The sequence below is a fragment of the Anabas testudineus genome, chromosome 14 (assembly GCF_900324465.2).
Source record: "Anabas testudineus chromosome 14, fAnaTes1.2, whole genome shotgun sequence".
In the NCBI taxonomy this organism is placed as follows: domain Eukaryota; kingdom Metazoa; phylum Chordata; class Actinopteri; order Anabantiformes; family Anabantidae; genus Anabas; species Anabas testudineus.
Window position 1 is genome coordinate 10,370,481 of NC_046623.1, and position 19,421 is coordinate 10,389,901.

General features: G+C 40.7%; 1 protein-coding gene across 1 annotated transcript in view; it reads left to right on the plus strand.

Annotated features, from left to right (window-relative positions):
- The window catches only part of mtus2a (microtubule associated tumor suppressor candidate 2a), a 31,927-nt gene that overhangs the window by 1,888 nt on the left and 10,618 nt on the right, over positions 1 to 19,421 (plus strand). The window contains 4 exon segments of the mRNA XM_026370775.1: positions 7,448 to 8,685; positions 8,687 to 9,679; positions 10,535 to 10,793; positions 13,302 to 13,562. Of these exon segments, the coding sequence (XP_026226560.1) occupies positions 7,681 to 8,685; positions 8,687 to 9,679; positions 10,535 to 10,793; positions 13,302 to 13,562 (2,518 nt within the window). The 5' untranslated portion in view covers positions 7,448 to 7,680.

A 19,421-nucleotide genomic window follows, 5' to 3' on the forward strand; every position in this document is an offset into this window, starting at 1 on the left:
TTTAGAATATTTTAAACACATGTAAAACCATAAACGTGCACAGAGTTAAATCTGGTTGACTAGTGAAAAGAGAGAATGATGGAAAAAGGGAGAAGCTGCAGTTACTTAAATAACTTGTGATTGGTGTGATCTTATAGTTATATATAGTATATGTCATAGTTAGTAATTAGGAATCTTCTCTCAGTTCAATCTGAGGATGTATGTGTCAACTGGGAATGTGTGCACATGTGGGTGTCAGCCTGGTGTGAATGAAGTGTCAACACACGTGCAAACACACGTCTCAAATTCACACTGCCTTTGTCTGGAAAGTGGCAATGAGCTTGTTGTAGCTCCTCCCCTGCAGTCATAGGCAAGACATGAGAGGGTGAACAGAGGAGGAACGCCTCCGCTGATCACACACACACACACACACACACCCTTCACTGTCCCATAGGGAGTCAACATGAAAGACCTTTTTCACTTGTGTGTATGTGTGCGTGCATCCATTAATATGTGCAGTCAGTTCAAATCAAGCGGTGCAGATTCTTCTGCTTTTAATGTATGTTGGTGCGAGATAATTTTAACTACATTAGTCAGCAAGAGACGGGCTTTATTAAGCAAATGAATGCAATTCTATGAATGAGCTTCAACCATGCAAGTGTGAAAAGAGCCTTAGTTAACTTGACTGTAAGAAGCCACAGAAACACTCAGTGAGTCCACAACATTCATTTTTTATGACATATCCACATCCACTTTCTTTTTGAATCTCGTTCATGTTCCCCCCTAAAAAAAACTTTTCCTTCGGCAGCACATGTAAATCCTTAAACTGAGCTGCCTTTCTCTTTAATTTCCCGAAGGAGTTCTTTGCCCCATCTTGTACTCCCTCACTCCTCAACTGTATGAAAACAGCCACTTCAAAACGTTGCCTTATTTTATTTTATTTTATTTTATTTTATTTTATTTTATTTTATTTTATTTTATTTTATTTTATTTTATTTTATTTTATGCACATCATCACCGGCACAAACCCCTCGGCTCGCACTATTCTTTGCTCACCTCTCACTGATCCTTTACCAGTTCTCCCTCCCCCACACCCCTGGGGTTTAACACTTGCACATTACACATGCATACACACATGCACACAATTACACATTACAATACAAACTAGGATCCCCCATATCCCAGTTTGGTTCCACCCCTCGTGTCTGTCTGCAGCATCATTTGTTTCTATTATCATATTTTCCTAAAATAAATAGAAGTGACTCAGCCAGTCTAAGTTGCACTCAGCTTTTCTTTGTCTGGCCTGTCTCACCTTGGCTGCTTCACATCTGAAAGTGCTCTGTATCCGTGTATGTGTGTGTGAGCTTGTGGCAACTTCCCTATGGTCCCACAGAGAATTCCATTATCATCGCCGTCTGCAACAGCTTTACATGTGTAATGAACTCCTCTCCTCCTCTTTGTCCCCTCATACAGTTTTGCCCACCAGCCATGCAAGAGTTAATGTTTTTCTCTGCGACTAGAGTGAGGGTAGTGGGTGGAGGGGCTTTTCTAATAACAATGCGGTGCTACTGCCATCAGCACGGACAGACAGCCTTTTCTCCTCTCCTCCGTGCCACCCTGTCTGGGTCTGTGTATATTTTTACTGCAGGGCACAATGAGCCAATAAGCTCAAGTCTCCCATCTCCTCATCCTCTCCTCCAGACTGTAGCATCAGTTTGTTTCTAATGAAGCTAATCCGCCAGTTTTTCTTTCTTTTTCGTCCCCATGTCATTCTCTTTCCATTTCCTCCACACTTTTCTTTATCCATCTCAACTACAATCTATCCTTACAAGCCGTGCATCAGCCATATCAGATTTAGTGGGTTTTCAGTCCGAGAAGAAATAGCGATACATACCATCATAAATTCATTAGTAATTGTGTCTTTAGTCGACAGATCTCTAGTTAGCAAAACACATTCTCTGCCACCGAGAAGCTGTCTCTTTGTTTCTGCTCCCACTGTAGTGATAGTCACTGCCTGAGTGTTGTGTGTAGGTGGTACTCATGTTTCTTTGTGTGTAACTTTGCATGCACATGTGTATGGAAGTGTCTACTTAAAGCTCATGTTAACTTGGAAGGTGGACACTAGAGTGGTTTGGATGTTTTTGCTATCATCTTTTTTAGCCGTGTTGCAAAGAGACAGACTTTGTCTGTGAACGCGTGCCTGCGTTTGGCATTTCCTCATTTTGCTTCAGATCCTCTTATTAAATCCTATTATTGGCACATTGTGATTTCCCGAACCGTTTCATAGCACGTACCGCCTGACTGTGAACAATAAAGAAATAAATTTGCTTTTATTGCGGATGATCTGATTTTTCTCATTCTCCTTATTCAGTTAGGTATGACCTGAGATCCTGCAGAAATCCTGTTATAGATCCCCATGCGACATGGAATAATTCCCCCTGGGGTACTGTGGGAGTATGTGGGAGTGGAATGGAAGAGAGAGACAGAAAGGCCATTATTTGGGTACATATCGTCTGCTGATTTGCTGTTTCACCCTGCCCTCATTAGCTCTGTACTATAATGGTGATAGAGAAAAAGGGACAGACACTCAACAAGGGACAGAAATCACTAAAGGGCCAGGCCTTAATTGAATACAGTTGTGAGCTTGTATTGTGCTGCAGTCAGGGAAGCAAAGATTGCTAAGAAGGAGCTGCTCTTTCATTGTTGTTGTTGTTGTTTTGTTTGATGCAAATCAACTATTGCAACTATTTTTGGATACCCCATAGTGAGTCAGTGTTCGGTTCACACTCAGAGTTTAGTGAATCATCACTTGTGAAATTCAGTCTACAGGATGTCTATTGTGTCTTCTGTGAAAATGGAGCATTTAGCTTATTTCACCACTATTTCTGGCTCTGTTGGGAGGAGAAGGAATGGATGACTAAAGCCTATCTTATTTCTGAATAGACTCTCTCACTAAGCTTTATCCGGCTAGATGTGAATAAAACACAAAGAGAAGGAAATAGTATATTTATGGACATTAGGATGTGTTGTTTTTCTGTGTGTTTGCTGGTTTATTTTTGAATGTGCAACAACCTGCAGAGGATCGATGTTCACAAGTGCACACACACACATTTCAATTCACATCCAGTCTTGAGAAAGTGTTAAAGGACATGCAAGAATGATGCCAATGGAGACTAATCACATGCATGAAAAGATGCAAAGACACAGCAGGTGCTATATTAAAGGAACAGGTTTCATCTGTAAGGATAGCTGCTAACCTGCATTTCAATTTAAAATCTGCACTAAATCTAATTATGCCCCTCTCAGGATAACACGCAGGGATCATAAATTATGGTTACTCACAATTTGTTGCTCTGCCCATTTGCATTTCCCTCCCTTTCTTTAGCTACTCTATCAGTGTGTTGGAATTCACACCTCTGCAGGAGTATGTGTATGTATGGATGAAAGAGAGATGGGACATTGGAAATGTTTGTGGGGGTGTGTGTGTGTGTGTGTCGTCGGGGTTCCCTTGGGACTACAGAGCTATAAAACCTGTCTGCTCTAAAGTGGGGGAGGAGAGGTATAAAGCCAAAGTGCCAAAGACAAATGGCTTCTGTAATAACCACGTGTTATGCTCGAGCGAAAACAAAGACACTAGGGAAAGGCATGTGAGAGCAGGCGAGGATGTACACAAACACTTATAGATCCCGTTGAACATCAACTGATTTCACAGTATATAAAATTTAATTTTGTAAACAGACCCTTGTCAGTATTATAAATATTAATGTATTATTATTGAGATTGTCCTAATATTTTTTCTTGGACTCTCGTTTTTCTTTTCTACCAGCTAAGAAACTGAAATTTAGTAAATAGAAATAGAAATTCCCAGTTTAATTAGTGGGATCAAATTAGCATTATATATAGTAATTAATTTTTAATAAATACTTTACTCTGTTTTCCTGAGTTTATATCAGTAAAACATTTTGTCTCTTTAACTCATATTACATAAATATTTTGATGATGAATTCCTTTCCATCCATTAACAAACTGAAACACCTCCGCAACACATCTCATCCTTTCGGCATCCATCAGCATGTCTCATCTCTCCCACATCATGTCTGTGTCTCAGTCTTTCACCCACACAGACTGATTCCTGCTCGCATTAAGAGGAGAAAAGGAGGGCGAGGAAGGCTCTCTTTTCCATTTCTACTCCACTTGTGTTTTATTTTTCCTTCCATTTACAGTGTCATGTTCTCAGCTTGTCATTCCCCACATTCTGAGAAGTCTTTTTCTGTGGCTGAATGGCACACGTGTTAGGTTAGGAGCCTGCTGAAAACCACAAATCCCAGTCTTTCACTGAATTTGATCACTGCTAAGATATCGTCTTATCCCGCCCTGGGCTCTCACCACTTCAGCGATGGTGTCTGTCTACCTACTTGCAGGGATGTGATTGCTCCTAAATGAGTATGTACTTGACTTTCACTCAGCTATGTGTAGTACTGCGTGTATTTTGGGTGTATTGTGTGTGCTGCTGGATGCTTTTACATTCAAGGTTGTGCATAGGTGAGTGAGCCTGCATTTGAAAGTGATGCATAGGAGAATGTATGCATGAGTAGACAGTGCAAAAGCATAACGTTGACCTTCAGACTCTTTCTCTCTCAACCACTGACCTTTTTCCCTGATGGACGGCACAGGGGTCAGAAGCTCGTTCGCCATTTCCAAGAGATATGGCATTGCCATGACTACAGAAGCAGTGCTGGTCATTTTTTTCTCAGACTTTTCTTCCTGTTTTCCCAGAGGACATCAGACTGAGTAGTTACCTCAACTGTTTGGGTCTCACCATCAGCTGAAACAAAGCCTTCTCTCATTACATATTCTAGCCCAGATCACCTTAACATGCATATATGCAGGACTAATTTGAGCAGTGTCCTCTCTGGCACATTTTGAATTCCATCAAAAAGTCAAAGTCACTTACTCACCACATCATATCATCATCAGGAAAATGTATTGTAGTTATTCATTGTGCAGATTTACTAAAGAAATATTGCTGAAGAAATAGTGCTCGGAGCACTATTTACATCAATGCATACGTAACCCATCTCAAAAAAACCAAACATATTTCTTTAATGTGTTTCCTCTGCTCAAAAAGAGGCTTATTAAAGACCTTTTCACATTCAACGCTTTTGTAATTGCATAATTAATATTCCAGTCAAAGCATCAACTCCTCATCCACATTTCTTCACACACCTATTTTTTATGCTTTTTATTTATTTACATTGTAAAGCAGGTCTTCACTGTCTGTCTAGTCTACTCTTTGTTTAAATTGTAAATGGTCTGCAATTATCTACCGCTTTTCTACTTAGCTGGTATTCAAGCACACACACACTCACACACTGATGGCACACACTGCAGGAATCCCCCCCATATAATCAAACCACCAATCCCACGATTGGTAAACGACTGCTCTACCTCCTGAGCCACAGCTGCAACTAGGATTTGGTTTTGTTTGCCTCATTGTGAGGTGATGTGCGGTTTATTCTGGGTCATTCACTGTGACCAAGCTTCTCCTTGTCATGAGCACAAGTTTGATTACCATTTCATCGCTGTAATCGATTTGCCACCATGTCCTCTCAGAGACTTCTCCCGCTATAATATACACCCACTGTCTCTTTCTCTACCCCTCCCATTCCTCCCTCCCTTACCTCTTTAAAATTTGTCTGTTCATGTTTTGTAATTAGCTAATTGTTTGATTGCGTACACCAGTTAAGAATAAATATTAGCTGTATGCACAGACACAGAGTGCAGCAGACACAGTGCGAGTAATCCTACATGTTGTCTGTTTACCACAGTGAATTTTCTCTCTGTCTCTTAGTAATCTGTGATCCCAAACACAATATATGAAGCGCATTTACATATTTAGGTTATATTTATTAATTGTTTCTATAAAACAACAGTTTCTCAACAATATTCAGCTCTTTAGTTCCTCTAATGTGTAAGATTATTAACAGGAAACAGTCATGTGAATAATAATAATAGTGTCTCCTAATTATTTTTAAGATGACCATCAGGAATGCAGATTATATCTGCGAATCTTTCCCTTCTCAGTGAATTTGAATAAAAGGTGGGAACTGCCATCCCTGCAGTTCTCTCAGTTCACAGACATCACTGCCACAGGACACATGGAGAAGGCACTTGCTAATGAAAACAGCCTCCTCCACTGCACATATAATTGAGGGGTGGGAGTTCTATTTGAACTCTGGAAACCATTCAAATATTCACCATGATGGCTTGAAGACACATATTTGACTATGTTATGACTATTTCTATCTATAATATATTATTTGCTGTATATGTGGGCAGGCTAGGATGCTTATATGCATATATGGACACATAACAGGATGCAACGTTTACTTGACAGTTTTGATTATTGTCGGAGTCACTACAGTGGGGTAGAGGTTTATTGCTTTGTGTTTTTATAGTGCAGTGATTAAACCATACAGCCACTGTCCCGCACTGACATGGTGTGACAAAACCTGTCAGACATTTGCCCTCCCTGCCATCTGCTCTTCACACACAGTTACTTTCAAATGGTGTCAACGCAGATCAACACCATTTTTCATCTTAGCTTCTGTACACCCTGCAGAATGTTGATTTTAAATGAAGCACAATGTGCTGTGGTATACAATCAAATCATGGCACTGAATTAATCAGCCATAAGGCATGTAAGAGAAGGCATGTTACATTAAACCTCCTGTAGTGATCACACAGTGCAGTATGGATTTATCCCTCTCAACTAGGTGAATATTTATCTCCTCCCTTACACCTCACATTAGGAATATTAGTAACATAAAGAACTAAATCTTAGAAACACTCTTTTTATTTTATGCAACTATAATGTTTTGAACATAGACTTGCTGCAGATGTATTCACCATATCCTCATCTTGCCATTTCTATTTTTAATATCTCTTGAGGACAAATACTCATTACAAAACACTTTGCACCCTTCCCTCGCTTTCTCTTTGCCTGTGTTCATGAGCTATCCCTGGAGTGATTCCTTCAGAGACATGCAAACAGTCTGTACTCTGAGCTATTTCGCGTAATAATTCTGTTGTTTACTTGCTGACTTCAATGTGAATATTATTACACTTTGAGTATATGTCACACCACATTTTATACTAACATTTACATGCAATATGTTTTAAGGTGCTTAAAAGATTCAAAAAATGCCTTTTGTAATAGTAAACAGGTTACAAGACTTGCACTTCCTGTTATGTGCCAGTGTTTTTTGTCCCACGTGCATCCAGTTCTGCTGTTTAAACAATCAATTCACTGATATGGCATATTCAGACTTTGCTGCTGTTAGACCAGACTACAGATAATATATCTCAAGCATCTCCTGGAGGAAACAGAATGGGTTAAGCATGGCTTTATTTTATGCATTTTTTTTTATCTTACAGTATCCTGTGTTTTTTTATTTTTTTATTTCAGATTGAACAGACCTCCATCTCCATGGAGAACCATGAAATGCAGCTTTGGTAACTCACAGCAAATGAAAGATAAGTAATGAGCTGAACTAAAAAAATATATATATTTATATATATTTAATGGAACACTCAACCGAAGAGCCATCATCACACAACGGGGAAGAAACATTTGTAACTCCACAGATGGCCTCAGCTCCCTGCAGGTGTCTTTGATTATGCCAGAAGAATCAGTCAAACATGAGCATCCCGACCAGTGTCCAAGGAGTGAGAGTCAATGTTGACAGAGACAAGCTCGGAAACAAAAACCAGATTCAGTTCCCCAAGACTGGGGATGATAACGCCAATCAATTATCGTCTATTGGTGATCAAGAAGGAAAAGGACTGATAGAACACACAAGGTACAGCACAAGCTCCATTCCTTCTTTGGTCTCTAAGAGTGAATCCCCAGAGAAGTTAGTGATCTGGGCCTCTGACCAACAATTTATGGAGTCTGAGGGTAGAGAGTTTGAGTGTCAGAAGATACATACGTTCTTGGGAAACAGGGATCAGGAAGAAGACAATGAGGAGGAAGATGATGGAGGAAGTATGAGAGATGGAAAGGACGAGGGTCTTATGTCCATATCATCCAGTTCAACTGCCAGTTCAGCTTCGATCGGCACCAGGAGAAATGACAATGACAGCAACAAAGTGGAGAACAGAATGCAGAGAGGCAAAGAGGTGCACAAAAGGATTGCCTGTCATAGCACCGAAGAGTTAGACACATGTGTTACAGGCTCAATAGAGAAAAGTGACATAAGCTCGGGCAGGGAGAGACGCAAGACAGGTCTGAAGGAGTCCAAGTCGGAGACAAATGTGTTTGTCTCCAGTCTCTCAGCCGTTGCCCTCAGTGGGAGCTTGTCGAGTGCTCTGGATAGTAGTGGAGAAGCACCGTCTCTTATCTCTCTGTCCAACCCCTATTCCAATGGTAACAACACTACCTCAGTTCAAAATAGAAGAAGGGCAGTTCCTGTAGATGCAAACCGGAACTCCCCACCGTTACATCTTCAGGAGAAATGTGGTTCTTCTCAATATTATAGCCAGGATCAGAGACCGGAGGGAAGTCATCATAAAAATGGCCTTTTCTCTGATGGAGGCCTGGGCCAACGGAGGAAGGCTGGATTTGAGGAGACTGTGCCACCACCACGTCGGCAACAGCTCGTCAGACCCCTCCAAACAGAGAATGGGAAGAACAACCAGCTCAGCAGAACCCAGTGCTCATCAAGCCAACACAGGGGAACCTATTTCCTCTAAGTCCTCTGCAGATTCTCACAATAATGGCTCAAACAGAAAGTTTACAAAATCGTCTTTACGTGAACCATCAGATTTCTCCCACCTGTACAATACATCTGTAGTCTCCAGACAGCTCAACCAGACAACCCAGAGAGAGGCTCCCTCTGTGGAAAAACAGCCATGTGCAATTGTACAACAGAGTTCCAGTCCTTCAAACCCTTCTACCTTAGAAAAGAGACCCCAAACACAGCTCACTTACAGAAGGAATTGTTCCAGTCCCAACAGGACCGGGGTTGATTCCAGGTCATCTACTCCGCCCAACTCCCCTCTCAGGACACCCCAGGGCTCACCACGCAGGCAACCATCCACGTACCTCGTTACCAGGAATGTCCCTGGAGGGGTTAGACACAACCCTGCTGTAACAACTTCAGCTCAGGGCTACGGCAACAGTTGCTTAAGAGCACCAGTCAAAACTAATATAAGCACTAGTGGAATCCCCAAAGCGCCTCTTAACAACAACCAGCCAAGTCCCCCCCACTCAAGCCCCAAAGAAAGCTCCCCATCACCTACACTTAAACCTAAAGGAGTTCGACCCAAAATCATCACCTATGTCCGAAAGAATCCTCAGTTTAAACCCCAAGCTGCCGATGGACCTTATCAGGTATCTTCACTACCATCCAGACTCTCAGCATACACACACAGCCAAACACCCGCTTCCTTCAAAGACACAAATAAAGACCCTTCCAAGCCTGACGCAGAAACCAGAGGAGCCCCACTACTTTCCTCCAATTTACTCTATGACAAGTACCGCCAAGAGATGCAGGCAAATGTGTTTCCATCAGGTGTGCTGACTAGGAGTATCAGGCCGCCTGGACACACAAACACTGTTCCCCCTGCACATACACATGGTCATGCAGCAGCTGCAAAACTGGGAAGCAAAGCAGACAACTTTAGTGCACCATCAGAGGTGAGTATTTTGTACTATTTTCACCTAAGTCTGATTTCTGTAAACCTTCCTTATTAAAATGGAACTAGAGTTCATTGACATTCAACAAAGGATTTTTTCTCCATAATCACAGCACTTTTACAAAAACAGTGAGGAAGGCCAGAGATAGGCTTTAAGTTATTTTACGACATACAGTATGCCATAAAGATTGAGTTCAAGCTGTTAATTTTGTTGACTCACGACATATTAATTTCCCCAGCCAGTGTCCAGAGCTTCTATCTCACAGCAGACCATGTATAATTAATCAGAGATCTTCTTCATTTTATCCCCATTCATTATTGCATTAAAATCATTCTTTATTGATTCTGATTAAACAGCTTCATTTGGTATTCATATTCACACAGCATCAAACACCAGCATGTGGACATAAATGCTTAATGAGCACTGAAGTACAAAGCCCACAGAGACAATTCTCAACATTTCATATGTCAGTTGACGTATGTTAGCATTTTGGCTTGTGTATAGGATAATGCCAGTAAGAGACCACACTTACATGTGCTTTTGAATTATGTTAAACTGTTTAACAAGACCATTGGATCTCATTGTCCCTGCAAGTCTGTTCTAACATTTCTTTTACAGCTAATATGTTTTATGTTTCATCAGACTCTTCCCGACTTCTTCTCGCAGCATATGAAACATGCCCATGAGTCCAAGATTAAGCTTAAACATTTTCTTGAAATATTGTCTTCTTTTACCTGACAAGGTCCTTGGCCCTTGTGTAATGTGTATGCTTCAGAATATTTATACATTTAATGAAAATTTTACAAGGCAATTTTCATTGTATAATAATAATTTTGTCAATTTAATAATGTCTAGGTGGGAAGACCTGCCACTTTTAAAGGGAGTTCTGCTGAGGATCAGCTGCAGCCTAGGACAGCAGCTCAGGCCGGAGGAAGTGGCAGTCTCCTGCGATCTGGCAGAGGTCTACGTCTCGGCTTGGGAGCTGTTACCAGGACAGCTACAGGGCCAGCAAAGGGCAGAGGACCTAACCAAAGTCAGAGATCAACGCTGGTTTTTAGCCAGCCAGTTCAACCCGTTAGCCCAGCAACCAGTCAGAAGAGCCAAGATAATACAGGTAAATAAATAATTTCTCCATCTTAGGTTTTTGAGCAGGTTTACATTTCTTGACAGAAAACAGCTTGAATGGCAGCTGGAGATGGTCTGATTAGAGATACAGTGTGTGTCAGATTTTATTTCAGCAACCTAAAATTTGACACGCTAGAAAGCTACCTTATCTTTCTTCTCCTGTGCAGCAACGAGCAGTTGTGGGACTGTTCCTCCTCAAATTGGCCTGAGATGAAGGCAGCTCATTAAAATGCATTCTCCGAGATTAATTTTGGCTGATGTGATTTGGGGGCCTTAAGAAATACTCTGAGGGGACTTTTTCAGCTCCAGAAAGCTGCCATCTACAAAACAAAATAAATAAATAAAAGCTTGCTCCCACTCAGCACATTTTATAATTCAGATGGTTCAGATACCACCTGCTGAAGTCAGATTTACATTACATCTGAAATTAAGTATGAAATTTGCTCATCACCCTGCACACTGCTGGAAGGCTGTGGCATTTATCACTTCCATGCATATTTGCTCTGCTCCCTTCGTGGCTGTGATAACCTAGACACACAGAGATTTATGTACACACACATAAGCCAGAAACTGCACACATAGAATTGACCAGGGCAGGGTTATGATGTGCCAGATTTCCTAGTGTCTCATTGCTACTTGGCCCTCTGGGAACAACAGGCTTTGAAGTGCAAAGCAATTAACACTTAGTAACATTGGTATCTTCCTTCTGAAATCATTTCTCATCTCTACTATAAACTTCCCCACACTGCAAGCTATAGTAAACACCAACAGTGTGTACTGTATGTGGCAATGGTCCACCATCAGTGTCTTTGCTTATGTTTGCAATTGCGAGATTTCCTGTTGTTTTTTAATTTATTTCTTAGAGAAATCTGAACTACGACCTTTAACAGTTTTAGCCTTTTTATTGTTGTACCCATTATATTGTACACATAATAATTATACTGTATCTGTATTGCATAGCTATCAAATTACTGCTGACATAATTAATGTGTGGGGTTTAAACTCTACATAGCTATGATAACAATGATCTTGCACCTATATTACAGCTTATTCGTTTTGAATCCATTCTATGTGTAACTTTTACATGTTGTAGCGCCACATGCTCTCTGTACCGTGTCCTAATAATGCTGCAGAGATAGCTGTTCACACAAGTATCGCAGTTAATAAAATGCAATTTGATGCTTTGTGACGGAAATCCATCCAGGTTTTAGTAGCTCACCTTCATTAGCAAAGTGATAATATTCATATCTTCGGTATTGCTGACAGAGGAAGAGGTACGCGCCCAGGCTTTGATGATTTCATAGTGCACACTTCACACGTTTTAATTCACTTTCTACTTTTTGAGGAACCACATTATTTGACGATTATGTGTGTGTCTGTGTGTGTGTGTGTGTGTGTGTGTCTCACTCGTCTCTCCGAGGGAATGAATGAAGTGGGACGGGGGGAGACAGCGCTGACGATGAGGGACGGGAGTTACACTGGAGACTTTTCTCCTCTCTTTTCTCCCACTTTGCCTCCCTCTCCTGTCAGAGCCAGTATTCTCCTCAAAACTTTTTATTTTGTCATGTACAGATGCGGTGGTTACCCCGTAGCATGCACTAAGGCATGCCGCTGTGCCAAATGGAGAGAAAAGGAGGGCTGCCTACTGCACCTTATCTCTGCAGCCAGCTGGGGGATAATGTTCTTCTTTTGCCCAGGACTAGAATTTGCACTGCATGCTGGGGTAGCCAAGATGGGGCTTCAATCCAAGGCTAGGGGAATGCCCTTCTGCCCACAGTGTGTGTGTGTGCAGCCTCCGTTGTTCATGTCTATACGTTTCATCTGTTTTGCTGTTAGAAGCTGTAGATTACCAAGAGACACATTCCTCACTGACAACAGCTGCAACTATTCAGCTACAGTATGATAGTCTTTATCCTCTTTCATTTCAGTCTCTTCTTTCCCAGTTCAAAGTTTAAAAAAAAAAGTTGACATGGTCGTAACTTTTAGGGGGGTTACATATTGCAGAAAGTGCCATGATATGAGAAGTTGCTGACAACGTTTTTGACTATAAACACAGGTAGACTAGGATCACATAATGTATGTATTGATGGGATGTATAAATTATGTCCTAAACGTGAGTGTTATATTGAACGTCAGTCAATCAACAGTTTTGGTATTAGAGACACTTATTGACTCTAGCCCATTCTGTCAGTATGATCTCAGCCAAAAGCAGTTAGAGGGTGTTCTTATTATAACACAAACAACATCCTGGTGCCCACTGTGACTCTGGGTGATGAGTGTTTATGCCAGAGTAATGAACATCAACCACTTAAATTAACATCATGACTAACCTTAATCTTTATTTTGCTGCTACAGTACGTGAGCAGTGGTTAATGAGTGTGCACTCAAACACACACTATCTTACATCCTGTATTTTTATTAACCAGTGTCTGTCAGTTAATATACTCTGCATGTACTAACCCTTAACACTGTTCTTCATTTTATGCTTTTCTAACAGATGATCAGGTTTTCACCCATTATGCTCCTGCTCCTTCACCTGCCCCAGCAACAGCAGCGGCCCAGCCTCTGGCCACGGCCTCCAGGTCTCTTCTTCCCAAAGCAAGCCAGTCGGGCCTCCGCCCGCCAGGCTACACCGCCAGCCGTCTCCCCGCAGGCCGGTTGGCAGCCTTTGGCTTCGTCAGGAGCTCCAGTGTGTCCTCTGTCTCTTCGGCTCACTCAGCTGACAGCACACAGAGTGACCCCTGCAGAACAGCTCACCGTGAGTTTACTCTTCCGACAAATCTGTTGATAAGGGTGCTACCGTATGTGAGATTTGACTCCTGGTGAATGGTTAGTCTTTCTTGTCCAAAGTGTACTTTCTTTTTGCTTCATCGTGATTAGACTATTATCCTCACTATACTGTTTTTCTTCCCTACTTTTATGTAGTTCCCTCATGAATATAGTTTGCATAAACACATTCCTCCCACATTCATTATGTTACAGTTTGCTCTCTGTGTCAGTGCTCCACCCCACTTACAATGTCAGCCTGTATTTTCATACACAAGCTTCACCGGCCGCAGTTTTGTAAAGTACATCTTATATAACACGGGGACCCAACATAATGGTTTGTTTGGCTTTGGAGAAGCAGAAAACATATGAATTGTGATATTCAGTAGTTTAACAATCTCATAGCAAGGTCTGTGCTGCAGATTCAGTCGGTATCTGCAAAGATGTGTGCATACGGTGCATGATAACATATATATGTGACTTTGCAACACTGCTGAGGGAACAGTAGCTTTTATTTCAACAATCATGGAGAACTGAAAGTGTACTTACAGTAGTGATTTCAATGTTGCTTGACAGGCTGGTTGGTTAGTTGGCTGAATTTGTGGTTGCTGCATGTGTTTTTAATGTGACCTACATAGGGAATGCTTGCTCTTCCTCAGTTACAGTTGACGTAAGCACCTCCACTCTGATGCACATCAGGCCCTATGTTATGTCATCATTTCTTTCCCTCATATCTGCGTTTTTGTACACATACTTCTTTTAGGTTTCTTTTTTCTTTACCACTGGTTGAAAATGTATTCAAGCTTATTCATAATGTAATGAAGACACTTATTTAGCTAACAGTAAGCAGGGAAATGCAGAGTCTCTTGGGTTTACAGAGCAGAATCGGTTTATATTTGTTAAAGTGACAGAATTGTGAAGGTTGTCATTTCTTGAAAAGCTTGTTGGATGTGATCGCTCCAGAATGCTGCTGCCAAGTTTGTAATTTTGTCTTCTCTTGTTTTCTCATACATGCCACTGAATTCGGTGCATCTAGTCACAAGGATTTGAATTTTCAAGCAATTTGGTGTTTATACGAGAAAAAAAAAAGATTTTTAATCTTCTCAATTTTAATCCAGAGCAACCCATTGTTCAACATGATGCTTCCCTCCAGAATCTGTGTGAAGTTAAAATGCAAAAAGCTCAGTGAATAGCAGAACAGCAATAAACTGAAACACATTGTTTGCAAGGCACTTGTGTGTTTGTATGCCACCAACTGCCTCTTATAGCTGTATATTTAGGTTTTTCTACTTCTCTTTCTTCTTCTCTTTCTACTTCTCTTTCTTATATTTATCAAAGATAAACAAACATACTGAATTAACCCCTCTCTTTTCCTCAGATAATTGCTTTATTTGTTTTGTACAAATAAATTAATATCAACACTTTGAATCTATGAAATGAGATTCAGGCAGGAAAAGGTCTTTGGTGCAGAGTCTGTCCAAAGATCAAGTTCATTCCCAGCAACATTTACCATTAACGTGCATCACGTAACAAGTGCATTGACAAATCTTAATTCTCTTTCTTGTTAACGTATGTAGTTTATATAATCAGCTGTTAAAATCAGTGTGCAGATTAATCTATAATATATTACCCGTAGGTTAGAATTCCATATTACGCACACACACACTCACTCACATACTCACAAAGGACAGGAACACCTGCCGGCAGAGCATAAAAGACAGAAGTTTTTAAAAGTTATGCCTGCAGCACAATGTTCCCCTTCCTGCTGCTGAACTGCTGCTGCTCAGAGCTTGGTGAGACCAAAATGGAGTCGAGGATGATAGACATGAGAGGCAAAAGATTAAGGGTCTTTGATGTGCATTTCTGTGTGTGTTTATGCGTGTGCATGTGCACGACACAACGAGAGAGCAGCAGGATGGGAGAGCAGTAACATTTATTTCCACTGTGTGAGGCGTGTGACCTTTACCTGGGAGCCATTTGAGCGCACTGCTCTATTTGAACCCTCCAGACTAAACTGGGATTCAGTATAGATCCTGCTCTGTCTCTCCTACTGTGAGAATTTGTTGAGCTTTAACTAGACGGTTATCTGTTGTCTTTTTGACCTTTCTTTGGGATGTTGGGGGAACTTTTAAAGTCACACAATTCCCTGTCTTTTCTGGACCTGGATTTAGTTGTCATGATTGTTTACATTGCTCCCCACAAAGCCATTGCTGAATATGAGTCAGGGCCTTTTGCATGTATGTTTTGTTAAGGGCAAATGTCCTTGACTTGAAATTTGTACCTAAAAGTAATTACATTTTGAATCATTATGTAGCTCAAGGCAGTGTGTGAAATTTTTATGTATGTCTGTATTGGTATGTTTCTGAGTGACTGCACAAACCCATTAGTAGTCTAATGTTGTGATTCGCATCAAGATGGGGACAGAAAAGTTAGAAGTAGAAGTCATAAGAGCTGTAAACATCTTCAGCTTCTGATTTCCTGTTGTACATACTATAGATGTGCAGCCCTGGAACTGTTTGTTTCCACCCAGGAAACTGCTCAGATCAAAACACAGACAGACTGACAGATGCATTTTCACACATGTTTTCATCAAGGATGTCTGAGGAGGTGCAGCAACCCAGTATCTCCTTCTGCAACACAGAGAACAAAAGACCAGCCCAGTTGCTTGTTTTCCCCCCATTGATCAGCAAGCAAAACGGACTCCATTATGGCTTCGGATGATATGGATAGGGGAAATCGTTAAGGAATAGAGCGATACGGAGGAAAAAGGGGGAGGATTGCAAAGCTGTAGTGAAGTGGGTTAGAGGAAGATCCCTTGAGTTTAAACTCCCCACTGTTGTAGCTCATGAAACTGCTCTGATCAATGGGTTATGTGTGCATGCACTGTGTTCCTGTAGACAAGATAGGGAAGGAGGAGAGGAAAAGGAATTTGAAAAGTATTGGTATTAGAGTGTATTATTGTGATGTTAGAACAACAAACATAGAGATATCTAAAAAAAATACATAATAAATGTATAATAAACCCCTCACCAAGATAATCAAGTGAACCAAAATAATATGTTTTGGTTCATTCTTTGTAGTTAGCATTCAGGTAAACATGTGTTTGTCTAATCTCTGGGGAATTATGGGTTACTTTACATGACATTGATTAGCCATTAACCCAATCCACCCTTTATCCCAATCGCTGAGGGATGTGTGTGTTTGTTAGAGAGAGAACGTCCATGCGTATAAGATACACTAGGGAGGGAATTGTTAATTCTTTTTTGATTGACAGACTCTATTACATAGCTCAGAGGAGAATCCAGTAGGAGGAGGCTGATGAAGCCTGCGCCTTTGAGCCACAGTGACTCCATGATGGAAACTCAATTGCCAAAACAAACAGTATTGTCACCTCTATCCATCTTCTGTTTGGGTGATAATGAAATTATGGTGAAAATCAAATTAGCCGCACTTAGCAGACAGCGGTGGACATTCAGCAAACTGAAGGGAGATGCACCGGTAAAAGCAAATTCAGTGAGTTAAAATGAGTGGAGACGAGGGAGGAAGGGAGAATATGAAAGAAAATAAGAGGGAAAAAGAGAGAAGCTTGGAGTGATTGGCACAGGGTGGAGAGTGGATGCTCTACCCCAGATGCCATGGCTCAGATCTGGTCTCTGACTCATACTAGCTCACTGTGAACAGATGGTTTCTATGCTGCATGTGCACACACACACTTACACAAAAAGTGTGCATATACACACAATTTAAACACACACTACTAGAGCAGCAGATTAGATGGGCCAATTAGATATGGCTGCCATTCCACAGCTGAGGAGAGAAAAACTAACATGGCAGTGGCGTACCGAAACAGCAGAGCTGCGATAGTGAGGATGGGCTCAATAGGCCTGTTCATTAACTGATAAACTCCCAGCGTATTTCATCCAGATCCATGTTAATCACTGTTAAGAGCTTAGCTGTCAAAAACACTGGGAATGGGAAAACAGGAGCATCAAAATCACATTTAAGCCTTTATCTGTGATTCTGCATTGTGCTGAAAATAGAGCCGAAGTCATCTTTTATTTTCTTAAACAGTTTACACAACTGAATCCTCGTCCTCTCTCCTACGGAAGAACCCTCATTTCTGTCTACACTGCCGAGCTTGTGTGAACTTTTAATCCTGGCTTCTGCTAGTCTCCTGTTTTCCCAAAGTTAATAAAGCTATGCAGCTGTACAGCTATGCATTTCAACTGTAAAACAACCAAATGCAAGCATTTGGAGATTTAGTAACTTAGCATTTACATTTAATTACTTTTTAAGATCCATGTTCTATTTTTGCAGAAAATAATGTTACCTTGATACCTTGTTGATATTGCACTATGATGCATGTACTTCTGCACCCTGCACACAGCGTTTTAGAGTTTATGTTTATGTGACCGAAAAGCAGGAGCAGATTCGCACAGGAACAAGGTATGTGGTGGAGAAACACTCAGTTATTGTTGGACCGAACCTTTAATTTTCCCCATCTGCGTTCTGACAGAGGACAGGAGGCCCATAGCTGCTGCTGTCAGCTCCTGTGTTATCATCTAATCTGTCTCTTAGGCCACAGCCCAGAGGCCATTACTTTGTGCTTTATGTATGCAGCTTTAACCTTGACTTCACACACATGCGCATGAGTCATTTGCATTTGCTGACTTTGTTGTATAAAACACACACTTTCACAGGTGTTATGAAGTTTTCAGAGTTTAGATATTGTTTCTTTTAAACATGTCATCTCATTTACTTGGGTTTTGTTGTTGTCCTAACAAACACACTTACTTGTATGTAATCAAAGCTCAAAATGTCATGCTCGCCCAGCTTCTACTAAGCCGATGCTAAATTTAAATAAATGTACCTTGTATTTCTGTAATGTTCTGCATTCACTTTGATAAAATAAGAGTAAATTAAGCAGCTCGATTCTGTTTTCTGAAAGCATTATCAGAGAGTGTGTTCTTTCAATTATTTGAGAACCAGAGGAAGAGAGAATTAGAGAAGTATGGGTTGGCAGAACATTAAGTAACATGTTGTCTGAGTGTTTAGATGGATTTCCATGTTTTTCTTGTTACAGGATAAAACATAATGTAGACAATATGATACATACTATACTGCAAGCATAGTAAAGTGTGATTAACGGAGAATACAGTACAGTAGCCTGTAGTGTGTGACAGGTGGATGAAGAGTGACAGACATTTGGAATCCAGCTTCAAAGAAGCAGAACAAATTATAGACTCTGATGAAAACAATCTCCAAATTGAATTACACACACTGTCTTCTGTGCAGAGCAGAGCTGACTGAAGCTGACATCTGTCTGTGAAATCATGCCGCATAATTTGAAAAAGCACAATTAAGATTAATACTTTAAAGTCAACAAAAACTATATAATCAGCGCATTACAAATAAAGTGTAATTTAGAATAATAACTAATCATATATGCACAAATTTGATTTTTTAGATTACGACAGATTTGTTTGGCTCAGCAGCACTGCAAGCTGTGTTGTGGGTCTGATATTTTGCCGTTCAAATTCTTAAGAATACACATGGCTCAAATTTATATCACTGCTTTAATATCTGTTTTCTCTTCAGAACCAAGACATAATAAGTCAGCATTATTCTACTGGCATCAGTTTTGCTGTGAGGGGCAAGCTGCTCCAATAAAATGGCCTCCCACTGAGCTAGAAAAACCTGCTGTCTTTTATTCTCAGCTATTTCCTCCTGCTCATGGTCCCTTCTTAATATCACTGATGTTTTCCATTCATCTTCATAAAATGCTAAAATTGCTGCCGACTCTATTGCGGCACCATCCATTTATTCCTTCTGTTTTTTTTTCTATCTTTTT